Raw genomic sequence first — 22,675 nt, 5'->3', positions numbered from 1 at the left:
TATTTTACCTTGGATGCACAGTCTCCTTTCACAGGATAACGGGACAAAGCTTTCAAACCCCAACCCCCTTCAATGATAATATGTTCTTAAAGACTGAGCCAATTAGAAACTTTGACCTTGAAGCGCATGCAGTTTTACGGGAAGAGCCCACTCTTTTCTCCCATTTCTCCCCTGGGTAATTGAGCTGGGATGTCCACAGTGCTCTGTACATGGTAAGTGCTCAATAAATACGACTGAGTGAATTGTCTGAGTTTGGGGACTGGGAGAGGAATTCAACTGGAATATATTCATGCCTAAGACAGTCTCATGGACCACATTGTATGATCATTAAGACTTTGGGTTTTAGAACATTTGATTTAGCTACTTAGTCTCTGGGGCAGCCTACCTTCTTTTGTCTGGGACTGTGGGTAGGAAGCCTATCTTCCCAGCTGTCAAAATACCAGGACTCTGGTAGCCGTGGTAAGTAAGGACTACTGTCCAAGAACCCATCCCCCTACAAGTACTGTTCAGGTTTAGATCTCGATGTTCTCAGTTTCAATTCTTTTTACCTTTAATTAGCTCTCATTATTCCTTTTCTTAATTCGACCTTATTATTCGATGTATCTGCCTTTCCCCAACCTGAGGGACAAGAAATGGTATCCTAATTGTTTATTTCATGTTTACCCTAGCATTTAGTATGGTTTTAATAAGGAATGCTCAATAAATACCTGATTATTGTCATTTTTATTAGTGCTATTATGAATAAGAATGCATAGCCAATCTCCAGTGGCTACCAATCAACCTACACATCAGGCAGAAACTCCTAACCCTCGGCTTCAAGGCTCTCCATCGTCTAGCCCCCTCCTACCTCACCTCCCTTCTCTCCTTCTACAGCCCAGCCCACACCCTCCGCTCCTCTGCTGCTAATCTCCTCACCGTGCCTCGTTCTCGCCTGTCCCGCCGTCGACCCTCGGCCCACGTCATCCCCCTGGCCTGGAATGCCCTCCCTCCCCACATCTGCCAAGCTAGCTCTCTTCCTCCCTTCAAGGCACTCCTGAGAGCTCACCTCCTCCAGGAGGCCTTCCCCAGACTGAGCCCCCTCCTTCCTCTCTCCCTCCTCCCCCTCTCCATCCCCCCCACCTTACCTCCTTCCCTTCCCCACAGCACCTGTATATATGTATATATGTTTGTACCTATTTATTACTCTATTTATTTTACTTGTACATATCTATTCTATTTATTTTATTTTGTTAATATGTTTTGTTTTGTTCTCTCTCTCCCCCTTCTAGACTGTGAGCTCACTGTTGGGTAGGGACCGTCTCTATGTGTTGCCAACTTGTACTTCCCAAGCATTAGTACAGTGCTCTGCACACAGTAAGCACTCAATAAATACGATTGATTGATTGATTCTGCAGTCATTAAAAAAGTGTCTTCTTTATTCGGTACTTTGAAGCAAACATTAGACTTTGATACCAGGTACGACATTAACCAAAAAAGCAAAACCCAACTAACGTGACAATTGGCTATTTTTAATTCAGGGAATCCTGAATGATTTAGGTTGTTATAATTGGACATTTCAGGTCTCCATCATATTTTAATGACTTTTACATTTGTTCAGTAGGTTTCTTTATTAAATATAAATTATTTCATTTCAGATTTACATCTGGTAATAAAATGTGGCTGGTTTGGGGGTTTTGTGGTTTTATTTGAACAGGAAAAAAGTCCTGAAATGATTGACCTCCAGCTCAGAGCCTAAGAAGCTAGTGTTGGGTTGGGTGGAGGAAGGGAAGGGCATGGGTGAAAGGGGAGGGAGGGGATGGACAAAAGCATGAGGAAGGGCATGGAATAATCAGATTCCTTGATAACATTGCCTTGAGGCTCTGACTAGATTTTCAAAGATAGCCTAGGCAAGGCATCTCTTCAAAATCTTCATCCCTCAATTTATCTGTCCTCTACCTCTGCTCTGTTCATGTTCATTGTCGATCGCTTCCCCAATTAGCATTCCTTCATTCTTGTTCAAATAAATCCTGTCAGCTTCTCTTGGTGTCATACCACGCCTGGGAATCTGGAAGTTCAATTAATCAATCAATGGTATTTATTGAGCTCTTACTATGTGCAGAGCATTGTACTAAGCACTTGGGAGAGTACAATACAACAGAACTAGCAGACACATTCCCTGTCCATAATGAACTTCCAGTCTAGAGGGGGAGACAGCCATTAATAAGAGTAAATACAGTGCTTGGTACATAAGTGCTTAACAAATACTATTATTATTAGAGTGCTGTAGAAAAGCAACATAAATTCCAGTTGAAGAATGAAAACTTCGCATATCAACCTGGGACCTTTAATTTCTGCCTTGCTCCATGCCTCCCTCCAACTGTCCCCAACATCCCAACTCCGTACTGATTTGAACTTTACTAAGAAAGAAATTCAAGACCAGCAAAGCAGTCAGGAACAAAGTGTGGCTTCAAGTAGTCACAGGTGCTAATATCAGGCACTAATCAGCTTAAAAATGCATTCAACCTGTAAACAATTAACAAGCTATTAATAAAGAAGCAGGATTGCATAGTGGATAGAGCATGGGCCTGGGAGTCAGAAGTCATGGGCCCTAATTCTGAATCTGCCACTTGTCTGCTGTGTGACCTTGGGCAAGTCACTTCACTTCTCTGGGCCTCAGTTACCTCATCTTTAAAATGCGGATTGAGACTCTGTGTCTCATGTGGAACAGGGACTGTTTGCAACCCGATTTGCTTGTATCCACCCCAGTACTTAGTACAGTGCCTGGAGTATAGTAAGCACTTAACAAACAGCATTATTACTATCATCATTATTATTATTATTAATAAATAATTTCAGGAGACAAACTCTTGAAGAAGCCTAGTCTCTTGGCTAGCCCAGATTCAAAAAATAAGTGCAGATAAAGTCACCTAACCTTGAAGGAAATAGACAGGCAGCAAAGTCCTTCTGTGAAGTTGGGTGATCACTGCCTCCATTCAGTTCATCAATGACATTCATTGAGCACTTACTGTGCAGAGCACTGTAATAAGCACTCAGAAGAGTATGATACAACAGAATTGATAGTCACATTCTCTGCCCACAATAAGCGATCATGGGATGAGAGATGTGTCATGACAAGTGATAGAAAATGATTGGCAGCCACAAAAAAATCACATTGTTCTTTCAATGTTTCCCATTTTTCTTTTTTTCTTCCCTATACCTTTTTTGAACCCCTTTCCATTCCTCTATTGCCCAGTGGTGTTTCTGTGCTATTCCAATACCACTGAAACTCAGTAGAGTCTCCAAAGATTTCTTAGTTTATCATGTCCCATCTTATTTGCTCTTCCCCAGACTGAGCAGTTCCCAGCTATGTTTATGCCTTTGTCCCATGTAAAACTTGCATACTGTTTTCTAGTCCTGTGAAATAATCCCCTAGGCTATTATTGATTCTCTGATCAAGTGTTTGTCATTTTCCACATTAACCTGGACTGCCCTCAACTACTCTAGCATCCAGTCCCTTGATTAACTCTGTAGATTATGTTTTCAGTGACTCGCTACTTAATGCCCTGGTTATGGATGTGAAAAATGTGACTGGTTATTGAGCAAAGTCCATTTTTCCACAAGAATTCATGTAAACAAGGAGGTTAGGTTCCAGGGAAATGTATTTTTCCATACGAAAGATACAACATACATATTCAACGGATGTCCCAGCTAGATTATAGCTGGGGGACACTTGTGGTGAGCTGAGAGGGCAGAAGCAATGTTCTACAGACCCAGTGAAGCACATTCTGTGGAATTATGATAGAGGTGCAGGCTGTTGGGAGACAATTGCAACATAAAGGTCAGCCTGGAAGGCAGTAAGGGAGTGTTCTCCTTGGGTGTAGGGGCCTGGGTGGAGGGGTCTCTCCAAGACTGGGATCCTAAGAGGCCATCTCAAAACAGAGCTAGCTCTCAGAGACTGCAAATGCACCAGTGCAGTGAGGAACGGTATTCACATGCACCCAATGCGGCTGAGGGCTGATGGTACATCAGCTTTTGCAGCCCAAACACGTGGATAAGATTTCACCAATGCGCGCATCCTCTGACAAAGTGAAGGACAGCTTAGCTATGAGTCTAAGTTTATATAATCCCATGTTTTAAAATAAATGTGCTGTAGACTGTAAACTCATTATGGGCAGGAAATGTATCTGCTAATTCTGCTGTATTGTTCTCTCCCAAACGCTTTGTATAGTGCTCCGTGCATAGTGAGCACTCAGTAAATACCACTGATTGATTGACTTTAGGTGAAAGTTCTGAATTCTTCTAAAAGGCATATTACCCTGATGATGAATGTGAAGCTTTGTTGAGATCGTGGAGTCAGAGGATAGATAATATTCAATTCAGGAGCCCCAAACACACATTTTTTCCTGCTTTTCTTCTTGCTGCTTTAGCTGATGCATTGAGCATTTACTATGTGCAGAGCATTGGTACTAAGCACTTGGGAGCTTAGTTCCCTCCCCACAAGGAGCTTACAGTCTAGAGAGAGGACAGAACAACTATTTTGAAGACATAGAGTGCAAATTCCCTAGGATTAATTGATGCCAATGTTTTTGAAGTGTGCAGCACCAAAGACCTGGAGAGCGCTTGATGGGAAAATAACTGAAATGGATACCCAGTACACGATCAGAGCCAAAGAGCTGCGGGACATCTACAATTGCATAGTAATGAAAAACCTCTCTCAGGACGAGAGACTGGATGTGCTGCTCACTCTCAAGCACACAGTGAAGGTACTTCGCTTTTTCTTCCTGCTCTCAGGTGGAGTGTTTGGCTGTAAACTTGCAGGGATTTCCTGTGGTGGAACCCATAAATTGAAGTGCTGTAGTGTTTTAATGATATGTGAAATTTGGAAATAAAATGAAAGGGAAGTGAAGCCAAATGATGTGTGTATAAAAACTGCTTAGAGAAGCAGGGTGGCCTAGTGGGAAAAGTGTAGGTCTGGAAGTCAGGAGACTTGGGTTAGAATCCCAGTTCCTCCATTTTTTAAATGGTATTTGTTAAGTGCTTACTATGTGTCAAACACTGTTCTAAGTGTTGGGGTAGGTACGAGTCAATTAGGTCAGACACAGTCCCTCTCCCCCGTGAGGGTTACAGTCTAAGTAGGAGACCAGGCAATTTCCTGTTGTGTGACCTTGGGCAAGTCACATAACGTCTCAGGGTCTCCGTGCCATCATCTGCAGAATGGGGATTCAATATTTGTTCTTCCTCTCCCTTTGACTATTAAGCCTGTGCGGGAATGTCACTGTTTATTGTTGTATTGTACTTTGGTGCTCTGCACACAGTAAGAGCTCAGTAAATATGATTGAATGAATGAATGACAGAGAACGTATTGTCTCTACTCCAGTGCCTAATACAGTGGACATAGTAAGAGTACGGTGTACGGTACATAGTAAATGCTTAGCAAATACTATTATTGTTACTATTACTATGGTTACTTATATATTTACATTTTGTTTCCACATCTACCCCTGGTATTTTTTTGGTTCTTCCTTTTCTCCATTCTACTTAGGATTGACTTGATTCACCTATCTGGGAACTAGTTGGCATGAGCTCTCCGAAGGCTCTGAGTCCAGAATCTCAACTAGTCCACAGACCCCAGCCCAAGCCTCCAGGCCTAGATCCCCATCTCTCTGGAAAATTCAGTTATGGGAGCATAGACTGTAAGCTCATTATGGGCAGGGAATGTGTCTTTTTATTATTATATTGTACTCTCCCATGCGCTTAGTACAGCTCTCTGCACACAGTAAGCACTCAATAAATAGGATTGATTGAACAAATGAATACATCAGTAGAGATCTGCTTTGCTGGCACTGGAAAACACTATAACATGATTTTTGGGCTTATAACTTATTCTGTAAATGAAGAAGCAGTGAAGAGGAATTGTTTTCCCTAATGAATACCTTCCCAACAAAAAAAATCCAAATAAAAGTTTGAATTGATCCCCAAAAAGCACCATGAAATTTGATGCAGGGTTTAAGTGTTTCTAAACAGAGTATCCCCCTAGGTTATGAAGTTTCCACGTCTAGTAAAACACCAATTTTACTAGAGAAAGCTTTTTCCAATATGTAGATTTGGCATTTTACGTTAACAGCATATGTGTAAGTAGATGTAGGGTGATTTTTCCTAAGCTCTATTACTGACACTGTTACCATCCAATCCTCCGTTTTCTACCTGATTACTTCATCTGATTCTCTCTGTTCACAGTCCTCTTGTACCACTTTGCTCAGTCAATCCATCAATCAGTCAGTGGAATTATTGAGCACTTAATGTGTGCAGATCACTGTACTAAGCATCTGCAAGAGTATACTACAACAGAGCTGGTAAACATGTTCCCTACCTACAGTCTAAAGGGCATGCTGTCAATAAATAGAGCTCAGGAAAAATCACTCTAGATCTACTGTTGCACACACTGTTGACAGAGTCTACATATTATGAAAAAACTCTGAATAGCAGAATTAAGGACTTTGTAGTGGAAATTTTGTAACCTGGGGAATTCTTTGTTTAGAAAACCTTTTTCCTCAGGCAGCATCTTGGTCCAACCTAGATCACTGATCACCCAACTTCTTTCCAGTGCATCTCTCGCCCCAAGAAGCAGCATGACCTAATGGAAAGAGCATGACCTAATGGAAAGAGCATGGGCCTGGGAATCAGAGGACCTGGGTTCTAATATTGGTGTTCTGCCACTTATCTGCTGTGTGACCTCAGGCAAGTCATTTAAGTTCTCTGTGCCTCAGTTATCTCAACTGTAAAATGGGGATTAAGACTGTGAGTGCTAAGTGGGACACGAACAGTTTCCAACCTGATTATTTTATATCTGCCCCAGTGCTTAGTACAGCACCAGGCACATAGTAAGTGCTCAACAAATACCATAAAAAAATAGTGGCCCCCAAAGAACAAGCAGATACAGTTCCATACTGGGTTAGACCTATGACCCAGGCAACCTAATATTACGTCTCTGACTGTGGCAATAAGACACTTGAAGGAATTTTTTTTATGATATTTGTTAAGTGTCTGCTATGTTCCAGGCCCTGTACTAAGCTCTGCACTGGGGTAGATACAAGATAAACAGGTTGGACATAGTCCCCATACCACATAGGTCTCACAGTCTTATTCCCCGTTTTACAAATAAGGCAACTGAGGCACAGATAAGTTAAGCTACTTTCCCAAGGCCACACAGCAGGCAAGTGGCAGAGCCTGTATCCTCTGACTTCCAGGCTCTTTCTCTTTCTTCAGTTCTTCTACAGTTCTTCTCGTGAACTATGGGGACTATGGAACTATGTTCACTGTGTAATAACTGCAGTTATAGATGTCCCATCTAAAATCCTTGACTTTTCCATTGGGTACATAGTGATCTGGAGTTTATCCCAAACCTTTCCTGCAATTGGTATTTTCGACCTTCCCATATTTCTATGGTAACAAATATTGTATACTTGCCAAATGCAGATTGAAAATGATTTCCTTCAGTTTGCTTTGAGCCTACCATCTCTTCGCAGCCACCTGCTTTCCTGTTTTAGAGATAACATTTTGTTGGTGCTTTTACAGTTGGCCATTGATACTTCAGTGTCCTCCTTTATTTCAGTGATTCTTCTATACCAATTTGGTTTCACGTAGCATTGCTTTCATCATAGGAACAGGAATGCAAGCTGACCCAGGAAATACTTGAATTGATTGACAGAGAGGTTGACCTTATGATGAGAGGAGTAAAAGACTGCAATCTGGAAGGACTCAGAAAAAGAATCACCACATTATTTCTGCAGTACATAAAAACACCCATGTTTAACCCTGAAGTGGCAAGAATACTTAAGGTACTATCCCTTCTTACCTGGGTCCTAGCCTTAAAATTACAATACCTGATTTTGGGGAAGGAAAACAGAAATAGTTATAAGATTGGATGGCTATGCCCTGAAACAGTGTTGGCCTACTAGGACCATGCTATTCAGTGAGCCTCCAGTGTAACATCTAGCAAGTCATCTATCCTGAGAGGCACCCAAATGAGATAAACAACCTTTTATGGGTCATCCAGTAAATCCTCATCCTCAGGACATTTCATCTCTAAAGGATTGTTCTTCTAATTCTTTGTGGTTGGATGAAAAACATTACATGTCCATTATATACCTACAGAACCATGCTAGATGGGGGGGAGGGGGGGGAGAGAGAGAGAGAGAGAGAGAGAGAGAGAGAGAGAGAGAGAGAGAGCACTCAGAAGGGGAAATTGAGAAGGAAAAGGGGAGTTCAAAAGGGAAATGAGAGGCAGGAGAGAGTAAACTTAGACAAGTTCTGCATCTCCTTAGGCTACAGGCAGGCCTGCCTCAGCCATAGGCCAGGAACTAAGCCTCTTAGTTCTCCTTCCCTCTTCATGTTCAACAATCACTCTCCCCACCTTCAAAGTCATATTAAAAACACATCTCCTCCAAAAGGCTTTCGCCGGCTAAGCTTTCATTTCCCCTTCTCCCATTCCCTTCCGCGTCACCCTTTAACTTGGATTTGCTCCCTTTATTCACCCATCCCTCAGCCCCACAGCACTTAGGTTCATATCCATAATTTATTGATTTATATTAATGTCTGTATTCCCCTCTAGACTGTAAATATGCTTTGGGCAGGGAACATGTCTCCCAACTCTGTTATACTGTACTCTCCCAAGTACTTATTTCAGAGCTCTGCACCCTAGTAAGCACTCAGTAAATACCACTGATAGACTGGGCTGCTAAATGAACATCATTCGGTTGTCTTTCTCCATCAATTTTCACCTGGATGATTCTGCGCCTCTTCATCTCGCCTCACATCTAGGTGCCCCAAGATCCACTGAAGCTCTACAAGAACATTCGCTTTTGCCGCAGCTGCAAAACTTACTTGCCCTCGACGGAATTCTCCATCTCCACCACCACGTTGCGCCAGGACATCCATTGTCGCCAGTGCTGCAAGCTGGACAACGAGGCGCGGTGCCGAGAGGCCTTCCTCCAGTTCAAGCTGCTCCTCAACAACCTCAGGAAGTCAGAAATCAATTACGAGGACAAATCCACCATCATTTTCCTCATACAGGTATGGACTGGGGCCCCAGAGATGTGCTTAGTACCGTGCTTGGCACCCAGTAAGTGTTCAGTAAATACCATTATTGGATTGATCTATTGGTTTTCTCTCCCATAGGGAGCAGTGGGGCCAGTGTTTCTCCTGGGCATTTAATTCTTCTCAGCAGGGTGCACTGGTCATGCTGTCCTTTGCTAAGAGGAGAAGAGGGTGAGGGAATCAAGAGCAGAACTTCCTAGTCCTGCAGTAATTCCATTCCTTAAACTGCCCCCTCCCCTGGCTGAGATTGGTTCCCAAGTCTAACACTGCCCAGGACCTGAGATGGAGAGAAAGTCGTTTAAGGAGCAGAATTACTGCCATGGCTAGAGATTCTGGTTTGTAAACATCCTTGCTCCAACCCTGCAAGCCCTCTAAAAGATCGGTCCCAGGCAGATGCTGCCTTCACCCAACCTTGACCCAGTTCTGAAGCTTCTTCACCGAATAGCACTGTTTTGTAGTTATTGTTATTACTGTTATTATTACTACAGTACTCGTTAAGCTCTTACTATGTGCAAGCACCATACTAAGTGCTGGGATAGATTCAACAAGATATTCAGTTTGGACACAGGCCCTGCCCCCCATGACACTGACAGTCTAAATAATTTTCTGCAAAACTCTGTATTTGGGAGATTAAAAAGATGCTTGGGTAGACAAAGGATACTTTCAATTATATTTTACCTAATTTCTAATGAGTCCTTTGAAGGAAACACTTCTTCTTCACCTACTTGGTAGAGAGTGAATGGAATTTGTTCCCACAGGGAGCAGGAAATACCAGCAGATGCTAGAAGGGTTTGGATTAATTGATGGATGAGCAGACTGTCTCAATCAATCAGTCAATCAATGGTATTTATTGAGCACCTACTGTGTGCAGAGCACCTTACTAAGAGTTTGGGCGAGTACAGTACAACAGAATTGGTAGACACGTTCCCAACCCACAAAGGAATTTACCGTAATGGATCACTGGAGGAAAATTAGGGATGGAAGGTTGTCCAGCTCTAACCATGAGGATGAGGATGAAGTCCAGGAGGGCAACTATCACATGATGCCTCCAAACATCTTGTTTCCACAGTCAGAACCAATGTGTCCTGGCTTGGTGGAGCATCCATTAGTACCTATCCATAATAAGTAAATGATTAGGCTGTTGTTATGTCGAGTTTTAGATCCTCCAGTTCTCTAATCTAATAGTTCAAATTTGGAGGGAATAGTGACTGGCAGAGCTTATCAGTAGCAAATGTACAATGATTAAAATGAAGAAAAAGATGAGCTACTTAAAAGAAGTCTACTTAGTAGTTTCTTCATCTACCTATGTGATTATCTCTAAGATGTCATTAACCTTTAAGAGTGAGTTCAACCACTGCAACCAGGATTGGTCCATTATTGCAGCCATTGCCCTGGGGGATAAGCTATTATCAGGTACCTCTTGGAAATTTGTCTTTCCTGAAATGACTTCTTCTTTTCATCCCAGCAGAGACCTATGGAACAGTGTCCATGTATTCATTATTGCATAAATTCGCTTTTGCAATTTATGTCACTAAATCTAGTTTCCAGGGCTTGGTGTCATTTTGTATTTGTCATCAAGAAAAAGTGTAGGTGTCACAAAATTGAAAGGATTGTTATGAACAAAAAGGAATACTTTGGAAATGGTTTCCCATGTACAGTGTGGATTAAACATCAAAATCTACTATAGATTGCTCATCGTAAGCCTTCTGACAGGGTCATTTTCTTTCTGTCTTCCAGTAGCAGACTATTATTTTAACAGCAGTTGGTGACAAGTTTATAAGTTCACTTTTTTTCAACTGCGTCAGTTTTTCTGTTTTAATATCGGGGAGGATTTTGGCTGTTTTGAATTAGTGGGTTTTTTAATGTTAAATCTTCTTATAAATTGCTAATGCTCCTTGTATCAACTCAGTAAAGAGAGCTGTCTTTTCTATCTGAAGATTATGTGGCTGAAAGGTGGGTTTCTGTCTTTGCTTGTTGGAGGGGCTGAACAACCCATATGGGTGCAACGTGCCATTCCACAGTTTTTTCTTATGGTATTTGTTAAATGCTTACTACTGTGTGCCAGGCACTGTACTAAGCACTGGGGTAAATGCAGGTTAATCAGGTTGGACACACTCATTGTTCCACATAGGGCTCAAAGTCTTAATCCCAATTTTACAGATGAGCAAACTGAGGCACAAGACGTGAAGTGCCTTGCCCAAGGCCACGCAGCAGACAAGTGGATTAGAACTGAGGTCCTTCTGACTTCTAGGCCCATGCTCTATCCACTAGGCCATGCTGCTTCTCAAGATATTTTATCCCCATTCTATGTGTAGGGACTTGCCCGAGGTCACCCAGCAAGCGTGGTGGAGCGGGAACTAGAACCCAGATCTCCTGATTCTTAACCCTGTGCTTTTTCCACTAGGCTACACCACCTTTCTGGTGAGCCTTAGTGGAAGACTGGAATACTGAACTATTACATGGTGTTCTGGCTGCTGTATCCTAGGAAGGACAGAATAGAGCTGGAGACAGAAAGAAAGAGAACAGTCAGGATGATTTTGGTGAAGGCAGGAGTAGTTTCTGTATGACGGTAGGCTGAAAACATTAGGACTCCAGTTGAAGCACTCAATAAATACGATTGAATGAATGAATGGAAAGACAAAAACTCTGAGGGGACATGATTGAAAGCCCAAAGAGGTAGTTTCACATCAAACAAAACCCTTCTTTACCCAGTAGGTGATTACATGTATGGTATTTGTTTTCACAGGAATTTGTGGAAGGATGAAAGTATAAGCAGATTGAAAAGGGTTTGGTTAGAGAAATATCATGGCCTAATGGAAAAAGCATGGGAATCAAAAGACCTGGGTTCTAATTCTAGCTCTGCCAATTGCCAATCGGTGGTATGTGACCTTGGATAAGTCACTTGACTTCTCTGTGCCTTGGCTACCTCATTTGTAAAATGAGGATTAAATCATCCTCCCTGCATCTTAGACTCTGAGCCCCGTGTGGGGCAGAGACTGTGTCCAACCTGATAAACTTGTATCTCCCCCAGCACTTAGAACAGTGCTTGACACATAGTAAGTGCTTAATAAATACCATAAAAAATTGCGGATGCATTCAGAAATGGGTTACTAGAAGGAAATTAAGTGATGAAGTAGGAAAAAGTGCAAGAATTTATTTGGTTCAGCCCTAAAGATATGGAAGGCACCCTCACTCAATTCTTCCAAGCAACTGGTTGCTATTCAGAATTCTGGTCTAGAAGGCCCATTGATCTCACTCTTCACTTAACCATTGATTTAAATGCCTTTCTCACCCATCTTTTGTTTTTTTACCAGAACTACTTACAAGCAGCAAAATTGGCTATTATAAAATTTCCCTCTTTTTTCTCCTCTTATCTTTACTAAAGAAAGAGATGCTAATAAGCTGCAAAATGCCCAAAGGCTAGCAGGAGGAGGGAGGAGGTAGAGAAAATCTGCCTGATCTCAGCCCAGAAACTCACCTGGTTATCCTCAGCCCCCTGAATAACTGAATTGAGTGTTGGCCATAGATCAATATTGTTATCTTCAGTTTTTTAGGCACAGATTCCAGAGAGAGATTAAATTTTTTCCACAAGGTCTTTGAGAAAGTGTAAGCCCTTGCCTCCTCCAGACTGTAAACTCATGCAGGTAGGGAATGTGTCTTTATATTGTACTCTTCCAAGCACTTAGCACAGTATTCTGCACACAGTAAGTGCTCAATAAATAGAATTGACTCTCTTTCTACCACCGTGTATCCTGGAGGCCCGCAGCTAAACTGCAAAGTCATAGGATTATTCTCCACTTTTAGTCAGTCAGCACTTAATAAATACTAATGATGATGATGGGGCTAATAGTGATGAACCGATGTGCAGAAAATGTCATAGATGGTCTGCTAGACTGTCACCTGAGCTACACTATTATCTGATTATTTTTTAAATAACTAAGGAGAAATAAAAACATTCCAAGGCTAATGCAGGGGAAGGGATAAGAGCCATTAGATATCACTTGCAAGCCATAAGATTTAATGAAATAAACATCAAAGACATTTCATCCAAAGCAACACTCCCATAGTAGACCATTAAAGTGGCTATGTGGTCAGAACTCAGAATAGCCATTCACTCGAAAACAAGCTTGCGAGCAGTCCACAAGATTATAAACTCCTTGAGGGTAGGGATCCTTTCTACCAACTCTATTGTATTCTTCCTAGGGTTTAGTACAGTGTTCTGCACCCAGTCAGCACTCAATATATTACCACTGATTGACTGTGGCTTGCTTCTACCTCCAGCTACCAGACCTACAGTACATAGTGGAGAAAATCTGGAAATGTCAGTCAGCCCTCAGTGCTTGCAATGATCTCTATAATCTAACCATGGTCAGATGGGATAAGAACATTGAGTGGTCACCTTGGAACTGCATCCTTCTAACCAAAGACGAGGCCACTGCTCATCTCAACTTGAACAGTGTTGAAAAGGTAAGGTAGAATGGAGATAATAATAATACTTAAGTGCTTACTATGGGCAAAGCACTATACTAAGCACTGAGGGAGATACAAGATAATCAAGTTCTGTATGATAATAATAATAATTGTGGTATTTGTTAAGCGTTTACTCTGTGCCAGGCACTGTTCTAAGCTCTGGGGTAGATACAAGATAATCAGTTGAACACAGCCCTGTCCCACAAAGGGCTCAGAGTCTTAATCCCCATTTTACAGATGAGGGAACTGAGGCACAGAGAAGTGAATGATTTGCCCAAGGTCACACAGCAGACAAGTGGCGGAGCCAGAATTAGAACCCATATCCTTCTGACGCCCAGGCCTGTGCTGTTTTCACAAGGCCATGCTACTTCTCACAGCAGCATGGATCACTGGGGATCACAGTAGAAAGGAGAACAGGTATCGAGTCCCCATTTTGCAGATGAGGGATTGAAGATTGTGATGGAACTGGGATTAGAACCCAGATCCTCTAACTCCGGAGCCCTTGCTCTTTCCACTAGGCCACAGTCCTTCCCAAAGATGAAGATATTGCTGAGATGGGAACAGCAACCATTAGAAGCACCTAGACTACCTTATAATGCACATGTGAAATTCTTGATGAGTAGTATATTGCAGCCACAGACCAGGTATATCTGCTGCTTGTTTAGGATCTAGAAACCCATCTGCTGGTCCTCAGAGGGTATTGAGGTTTTACACCAATAATCCCACATGTGGAGGAAAAGACTGATGTAAAGAAACCCCTGTAATAGTGTGCTCTCTGACTCTTAAGTCTCTAGGCACAGATCATTTGGTCCTGTGGAGTAGCAAATTAATTCTTCCCATGTTCACAAGTGTACTTAAAGGCTAGCTGTTTCCAAGAGTGGCAGCGAGCTGGAGAGCCCATTTGCCTCACAAGTTCCCGTTCTGTCTTCCCTTCTGGCCCCCACCCCCGGCCCCCAGCCTGCCAGTAGTTAAGTCAGTCAGCCAACCTCTAATCTCAGCCTGGATTCCAGGGGGCAGCTGGCCTACAGCAAAGGGTCCAAAGCAACCCCCTCATTAATAGAGATGCTCAGGATGAAGCAGCCCACGCTGAATAAATTACCCTCTTCCCTGAGGGCTGTCACCTTCAGAACAGGAGTTCTCTGATGCTGTTTGGGAATCTGTACCACAGCCTCCGCAACACAAAGGCCGATGATCCAGATGATGAGGAAAGGGAGAAAGGGGCAAGGTTCAGTCAGTGGGTACACTCACAAGGGTGAGGTTTCAAAGCTGTAAATGCAGTAGAGAGGGGAAAAAAAGTGGTGGGAGGAGGGGTTTTGCTCTCTGATGAAAAAGTTATACTTTGAAACTGGGAACAGTTCTGGCCAGACATGGGTCCGTCCTTCGTGGAGGTGTCCGGGACCTGTTCATTAATTCCCTTCCCGTCTGTCATCGAAAGGCAAAGCATTTCAAAAACAGAAAGTTGCTGACCATCCTCCAGCCTTTCATTCATTCAGTCGTTTTTATTGAGCGCTTACTGTGTGCAGAGAACTGTATTAAGAGTTTGGGAGAGTACAATACAACAATAAACAGACATATTCCCTGCCCAAAATGAGTTTACAGTCTAGGCGGGGGACACATCGGGGACAGACTTCAATACAAATAAATAAATTACAGATATGTATATAAGTGCTGTGGGGCTGGGAGGGGGAAAGAACAAAGGCAGCAAGTCAGGGTGACGCAGAAGGGAGTGGGAGAAGAACAAAGGAAGGGCTTAGTCTGGGAAGGCCTCTTGGAGGAGCTGTGCCCTCAGTAAGGTTTTGAAGTTGGGGAGAGAAATTTATATAGTGGATTTGAGACAGAAGGGTGTTCCAGGCCAGAGGCAGGATTCATTCATTCAATCATATTTATTGAGTGCTTACTCTGTGCAGAGCACTGTGCTAAGCGCTTGGGAAATACAAGTTGGCAACATATAGAGATGGTCCCTACCCAACAGTGGGCTCACAGTCTAGAAGGGGGAGACAGAACAAAACAAAACATTTCAACAAAAGAAAATAAATAGAGTAAATATGTACAAATAAAATAAATAAATAAATAGAGTAATAAATATGTACAAACATATATACATATATACAGGTGCTGTGGAGAGGAGAAGGAGGTAAGGGGGGGATGGGGTGGGGGAGGAGGGAGAGAGGAAGGAGGGGACTCAATCTGGGAAGGCCTCCTGGAGGAGGTGAGCTCTCAGTAGGGCCTTGAAGGGAGGAAGAGAGCTAGCTTGGCGGATGTGTGGAGGGAGGGCATTCCAGGCCAGGGGGATGACGTGGGCTGGGGGTCGAATGTGGATGTGGGCTAGGGATCGGTAGCGTGATAGGAGAGATCGAGGCACAGTGAGAAAGTTGGCCTTAGAGGAGCGAAGTGTGCAGGCTGGGTTGTCTATGGAGAGTAGTGAGGTGAGGTAGAAGGGGGCAAGGTGGTAGAGTGCTTTAAAGCCAGTGGTGAGGAGTTTTTGTTTGATGCGGACGTGGGTGGGTGACCACTGGAGTATTTTTAGGAGCGGGGTGACATGTCCTGAATGTTTTTGTAGAAAAATGATCCGGGCAGCAGAGTGAAGGATGGACTGAAGTGGGGAGAGTATAATGTTACAGGGAAAGAGAGACTTAGTACAGTTCTCTGCACACAGTAAAGCATTCAGTAAAAGCAATTGATCACTGGAGGATCAAATGAAATGTTCTGTTGCTTATTTATAGGGTGCTCAGTATTATGCCAAAACATCTTAGGTCTAAAGTACCTCCAGTTCAGGCAATTTTCCCAGTGTGGCCTTATAACCTAATCGGTCCACAGGGTGTAATGTGGGCCCACTGAGGCAGAGCACAGTTCCAGACTCTGAAGGAAGCACATGGAAAGAAGTCACAGAGCCAGCCGCCTCCAAGAAGCAGTGTTGCCTAGTGGATAGAGCATGAGCCTGTGAGTCAGAAGAACCTGGGTTCTCATTCCAGCTCTGCCACTTTGCTGTGTGACCTTGGACAAGACAATCAATTTCTCTGTGCCTCATTTGTAAAATGGGGATTAAGACTGTGAGCCCTGTGTAGGCCAGGGACTGTGTCCAACCCAATTAGCTTGTACCTACCCCAGCACTTAGAACAGTGCTTGACACATAGTAAGCAGTTAACAAATACTACTATTATCATTAATATTAATATCTTACTGGAGAGAAGAGACACGTGCGGTCACATCCAAGGACACAGATAGGACCCCCCCCAAGTTTTGGTTGTACATTGTTATGCACAAGTGGCTAAAGGCAGGGAGAGGGTCTGGAGGAATTGAAGTCACTGGTTACAATTCCTCTCTCCAGTCAAGGACCAGAGAAGGTCACACATTCATCCTTGCTCTGGAGGCCTAAACACTTTCAGACTCTTCAGCTTTCAGACGACTCTGTCCATTTTAATAAAGAAATAAAAAGGAGTCCCCATATCAATACTCCAATCTTGTTAATGTTTATTAGTGGTTAAATGTCTTTAGTATCAGGAAACAAGTCATAGAGAAAGACGTGGCTTGACTCTATGGACTGCTAGAAAATTGATAGCAATGATTCAGACTGAATACAAAGCAGATTGGAAGGTGACTCAGCTCGAGAACGAAGGGCTTTTGTTTTCCTTGAGTAGGATGATTGCAGTGAGGAGGACAGTCCAGTGACCCTTTAAAGAACAAGGCCCAACTCCTCTGAGGGGAGTCTCTCTGCAGGCCTGGGGGGCAGAGCTTTCTGGAGGACAGCAGGCCCTAGCCAGATTTCTACCAAGATGACCTTCTTTCTCCCAAATTGCCCCCTCAGGTTGCTGGGTGGCTGGTAACTGCCTGGCAGAAAAGGCATTAGCTTTCCCACATACAGGGTGGCAGCAAAGAAAAAAAAAAGCACAGTGATGAAAGGAAAGAAGGGATGTAGATGTTAGGGAGGCTACGGAGAAAAAAAAACAGAGCAGGGTTAATACTGGGAGGAAATGAAAGGCAGAAATGGAAGTGGGGGTGGAGGAAATACAGTGTAGATGTGGAAGACCAATGTGAACCAGCAAAAGGATTGAAGAATGGAGAAATGTGACCTGATTGTTGAAAAAGAACAGTAGTCTAAGAGGTGACATTTAGCCACAAAGGAAGAAGCTTCCCCAGCTGACCTGATGGATGCTGTAGTTAAATAGAGATGGAAGTTTCTTCTGAGACGTTTAGCAGAATTCGGAGAGTAGCAACGTGGCCTAGTGGAAAGAACATGGGCCTGGAAGCCAGAGGACCTGGATTCTAATTCTGACTCTATCACCTGTCTGCTGTAGAACCTTGGGCAAGTCGCTTAACTTCTCTGTGCCTCAGTTACCTCATCTATAAGATGAAGATTAAGACTGTCAGCCCCATATTGGACATGGACTGTGTCCAACCTGATTAAGTTGTGTCTACCCCAGCTCTTAGTACAGTGCCTGGCACATAGTAAGAGCTTAACAAATGCCACAATTATTTTCAGGAAATAGAACTGAAGAGTGGGAATTTTTAGTATAGAAAAAGCACCAGGAAAAGAGAGTCAAAGGAGGCTGAAAAAAACATCATTATTCAATCACATTTAGCACTTGGGAAGTACAAGTTGGCATGATGTCAGAAATATTAATGGATTAGTTGCCACATGGAAGGAGCGGGATACACCAAATAGAAAAGTGAGTGATTTAAGGGAGACAAAGAACAGGAAATCTGAAAAAAATCAAACCTTTTTCTTTTCATTCTCTCTCTGGATGAACCAAGGTACTGCCCCAACACAAGCCAGATCCATTCAGTGACCTGGAAATAATTTCTGCCAGGGGCATTGGATTGTTTCAGGCAAATTCTGCAGTAGTGCCTAAACAGGAGCTAAATCTGAAAGGGTTATGCACTTCCTCAAATGCCAAAAAGACTCCCACTGATCATTTATGTCCAGAGGGAAGCCTGCTAGACAGTAAACTCCTCTTTAAAAGTGTAAGCTCCTTATGGTCAGGGAACGTGTCTACCAACTCTGTTACATTGTACACACAGCATATAGTAAGTACTCAGTAATTACCATTGATTGATTGCTAATCTGATGGAAGGGACATTAAGATGGAGATGCTTCTTCCAGGTCAGAAAGCTTGTTGTGGGCAGGGAATGTGTCTGTTATATTGTTGTACTGTACTCTCCCAAGCGTTTAATACAACACTCTGCATGCAGTAAGTGCTCAATAAATATGATTGACTGAGTGACAAACTAGAGGTTGAAGAATTAAGACAGAGAAGATGAATTTGGAGGTCACCAACATGGTTGCTCAAGTCACCAAGGACACGGAAGTAATGTTCACCTAAGAAGCCTAGCTGAATTAGAGTAATTGGCTTTTTACAAGAGTGCTGTTGTTTTAAGTAGCCATACCTGCGATGCTTAACAGAATTGGGATTTCTTCCATTTCAGGCATATGAAACGTTATTTATTCAGAGGATCAAACAGAAGCACATCCTCGCAAGGAATCATTTTGCTCGCATCCCAGAGGTGTCCTCGTTTTTACTCGGCCAGCCTGAGGAGGAAAAAATGAGCACGGCTGCTCTTTCTATGGCCGGGGCTATTCACGCTAATTCAGAGACGAAATCATTCAAACAGCAGCAGTGTCCTCAGTAAATGATTTGAGAGAGTGGTAGTTAGGTAGCATAAAACATGGTGACTCTTTGGGGTGGCATAATTCTTGTGGATAATACAGCAAATTGTAAAAAGTCACATTTCCCTGCTGTAGTGCTCAATTCCTGACAAGACCAATAAGATTACAATCTAATGCGAAACTGCCTGATGGGTTTTCAAATTAAAAAGCAAGTATTGAGCCTAATATATCAAGATATATTATTTCAAAACTTGCAATTTTCTTCTTTGTTTGAAACTTGTATAAAAAACATACACTACCGATGACATATCTTTCTAAGACAAGAAGAGCTGAATTTGAGATGTCATAAGGAATTAGTTGGCTATAAAGACGAACTCCTTGGCAGTGATTGTTATAGGCTGGAATCCCCTTTCTTGGAAACTTGTAAAAATAGGATTAGATTAGATACCATCTCTGCATGGAGAGTGTTAGGTCTAGTTTGAGAAGGCTTTTGTTATCCGTTTTTCATATCTTGCCCTGTAAAGCTATCTTCTGATTGGTTGGCAGTGGGCCCTACCTGAGCAGTTTCCCATCATGCCTCACTTTGAATGGTCTCAGGAGCTGCCTGCAGCAAAGGAGGGAGAAGCAGCTCTCCCGGGCAAAGAAAGCAGGATCCTTGGAAGATCTTGCTCCCTACAAATGAAGCCTTAAACAATCTCTTTTTCTTCAACCAAGTCATTTACTTGAGTGGAGAACTTACACCAGGCCTGATCCTCTTCACCTCTCTACAGTGCCTGCCCCTTCCCCTCACAGACCCCTCATTTGGAAAGAAACAGGGCCATATGCTGAGGTGATATAATACTTTGTTTACTGGTGAAGTCCAGGAACCGGGCCAGTGATGCCCAGAGTGTACATCATGACAATTGAGGTGGAATATGACCTGGACTTTGCCTTCTTTACTCTAGATAAACTCCCTTTTTTCTCCAAGCAAAAGAAAATGGCTTGCTTAATTGAACCTAGCCTCCTTCTCCCTTTCTACCTCTCCCTCTTTCTCCTCCTTTTCTTACTGTTCCTTTTCTCTTTCTCCGCCCCACCTCCACTCTCTTTTCTTTTCCTTCTCTTTCCAACATTCTCTCCCCTCTTTTCCCTCCTTCTGTCCATTCTCCTCTAACTTTATTCCCTGCTAATGCTTGCACTTGGCAGTTCTCAATAGTCTTCTCAACCTGTATTTATTTTTTTTCCCAATTACTAGCAACTAAGCAATTTGAGCCAAATAACAATCTCACCAATCTTTGAATTTCTATTGTGCAAATCCAGTAATCCTCCCAAGAACTTCAGGGGACTCATTCCACCTTTAAACAGAAATCCTCAAGCAAATATTTTCATGGCTACATGTTGTAAAATTTGTCAGACGTGTGGATTTTCAAGGGATCAAATGGAATATTTCATGAGACCATCTAATGGTAATAATAACATTCCTTTGATATAGGGTGACTTTCCTTCCAAGAATGCTCTATGCTCACATTTTTATCTCCTTTTATCCACCTACCATTCTTGAAAGGGAGGAAGAGGTAAGTACTATTAGTTCCATGTTGTGGATTGTGAAACTGAGTCAGTATCAGAGCAGAAACTAGAATCCAATTTCCTGACTCTCTGCCTGGGCTCTTTCTACTAGAGGCAGGCGCCTGGTTTTTATACTCTTTATCTTTTTTTTTTTTTCAACACTGGTTATTGAACATCACCTGGAAAGGACTCTCCAGTATGGGTATGAGTGAGTGTCTGCTCTTTTCAATCCAATCAATTAACCAGTGGTATGTACTGAGTGTATACTGTGTGCAGAGTGCTGTACCAAGCTCTTGGAGAGTACAACACAACACAGTTGGTAGACACATTCCCTGCCCACAGTGAAGCAGCCTAGTGGAGAGAGCATGGCCCTGGGAGTCAGAAGGACCTGGATTCTAATCCCAGCTCTACCAATTGCTTGCTGTGTGATGTTGGGCAGATCACTTAACTTCTCTGTGCTTCAGTTACCTCATCAGCAAAATGAGAATTAAATCCTCCTCCCTCCAATTAGACTGTGAGTCCCATGTGAGACAGGGACTGTGTCCAACCTGAGTAACTTGAGTCTACCCCAGCGCTTAGAACAGTACTTGACCCATAGTAAGTGCATAACATATACCTTTAAAAAAACAGAGAGAGCTAACAGTTTTGAAAGTCCAGAAACAGAAAGGAACCCTGAAGTTGAACACCTACGAAACATTTTTTAGGATAAGCAAAAAGCCCAGCTGCAGTCTCATTGTCACAATGTGTTTTTCATCTTATTGTTCCCTCAGATCAAATCACATGGCTAAGATTAGCTATACTTAGTTCTAATTTGATGTCTTCCCCACTTGTTTCAGATTTCTAATCACTCTATAATTTGGCCTCCCTCTCATCTCATCCTCCTTCCCCACCCGCTGCTACCTCTCCCCCAGTTTAGTGGCATGCTGCATGCAAAAAGGAATATTCCCAACCAGGAGGATCCTCAGAGGCCCTGGGAATGCATGGCAGAGCTGAGAACTGGAAACTGGGCAATCCACTGTTTGCTCTCTGTCTAGTGCTGTTTTAAAAAGCAAAACATTTTACAGTAATTGCTCTCGAAAAGAACAACCGGGATAATAAAGCATCAACCTGTTAATTAAAGCAATTTCCCCAACCAAGCTATGAAATCTAAGGACTTACGGTAAAATAGTCATAAAAGCTATTTTAAAAAAACTATCGAGCTGTAAAAAAGTAATTTTGCTTTAAAAACTACTGAAATGTTAACAGCACAGACTTGTGCTTCATTCTATCCTTTGCTACATACAATTAAAAAAATACACCTATTGCTGTGAGGATTTCTAGTTAAGAACTGTAAAAAAGAAAATGGTTATTTGCTCTGAAAATATGCGTTTCTCACTATTTTGAATAAATAAAAATCTCAAGAGGGAGGAAGACAGAAACCTGTTTAGCAGGTAATAACAAAAGGGCTAAGTGTTTCATTCATGGGAAAAATGGAGTTGAACTCTGAGTTCTTCTGGTTTGAGCCAGCCAGATCAAAGCTGGGCTGTTCTCTTCCAGGCTCACCTCACTGTGGTTTTTGTTCATCAGTTTATTTTGGCATCATAGAGATTCAGGTTCCCATACTCACTTGACTCCATTAAAGACTGTTTGCTAGGCGTATTTTTGAGCAGAGTTGGGGAAGACTGCTAGTGCAGCTGTATTTAATGTAACTCTCCTGATATTTCCCTTATGAGTGTGTCTTGGGTGATGTTGCATACAAAAAGCCATTTGTCTGCTGTGTGACCTTGGGCCAGTCACTTAACTTCTCTGTGCCTCAGTTACCACATCTGTAAAATGAAGATAAAGACTGTGACTCCCACGTGGGACATGGACTGTGTCCAACCTGATTAGCTTGTATCTACTCCAGCACTTAGTACAGTGCCTGGAAGATAGTAAGTACTTAACAAGTATCATTAAAAAAGGTACTGTTTCAAACTGATCCATTCATGTTTCCCATTACTTTCA

General features: G+C 42.6%; 1 protein-coding gene across 3 annotated transcripts in view; it reads left to right on the top strand.

Annotated features, from left to right (window-relative positions):
• IQUB (IQ motif and ubiquitin domain containing) overlaps window positions 1–19,376 on the top strand; it is a 53,751-nt gene extending 34,375 nt beyond the window's left edge. For all 3 annotated transcript variants that reach the window (XM_038753221.1, XM_038753220.1, XM_038753222.1), the window contains 5 exons: window positions 4,572–4,742; window positions 7,641–7,817; window positions 8,800–9,051; window positions 13,357–13,542; window positions 18,970–19,376. In XM_038753221.1, the coding sequence (XP_038609149.1) occupies window positions 4,572–4,742; window positions 7,641–7,817; window positions 8,800–9,051; window positions 13,357–13,542; window positions 18,970–19,173 (990 nt within the window). In that variant the 3' untranslated portion in view covers window positions 19,174–19,376. The remainder of the gene's footprint in view (window positions 1–4,571; window positions 4,743–7,640; window positions 7,818–8,799; window positions 9,052–13,356; window positions 13,543–18,969) is intronic.
• The last annotated feature ends 3,299 nt before the right edge of the window (window positions 19,377–22,675 follow it).

Source organism: Tachyglossus aculeatus, chromosome 10, assembly GCF_015852505.1.
Source record: "Tachyglossus aculeatus isolate mTacAcu1 chromosome 10, mTacAcu1.pri, whole genome shotgun sequence".
NCBI lineage: Eukaryota > Metazoa > Chordata > Mammalia > Monotremata > Tachyglossidae > Tachyglossus > Tachyglossus aculeatus.
This window is presented reverse-complemented; position numbering and strand designations above follow the sequence as displayed.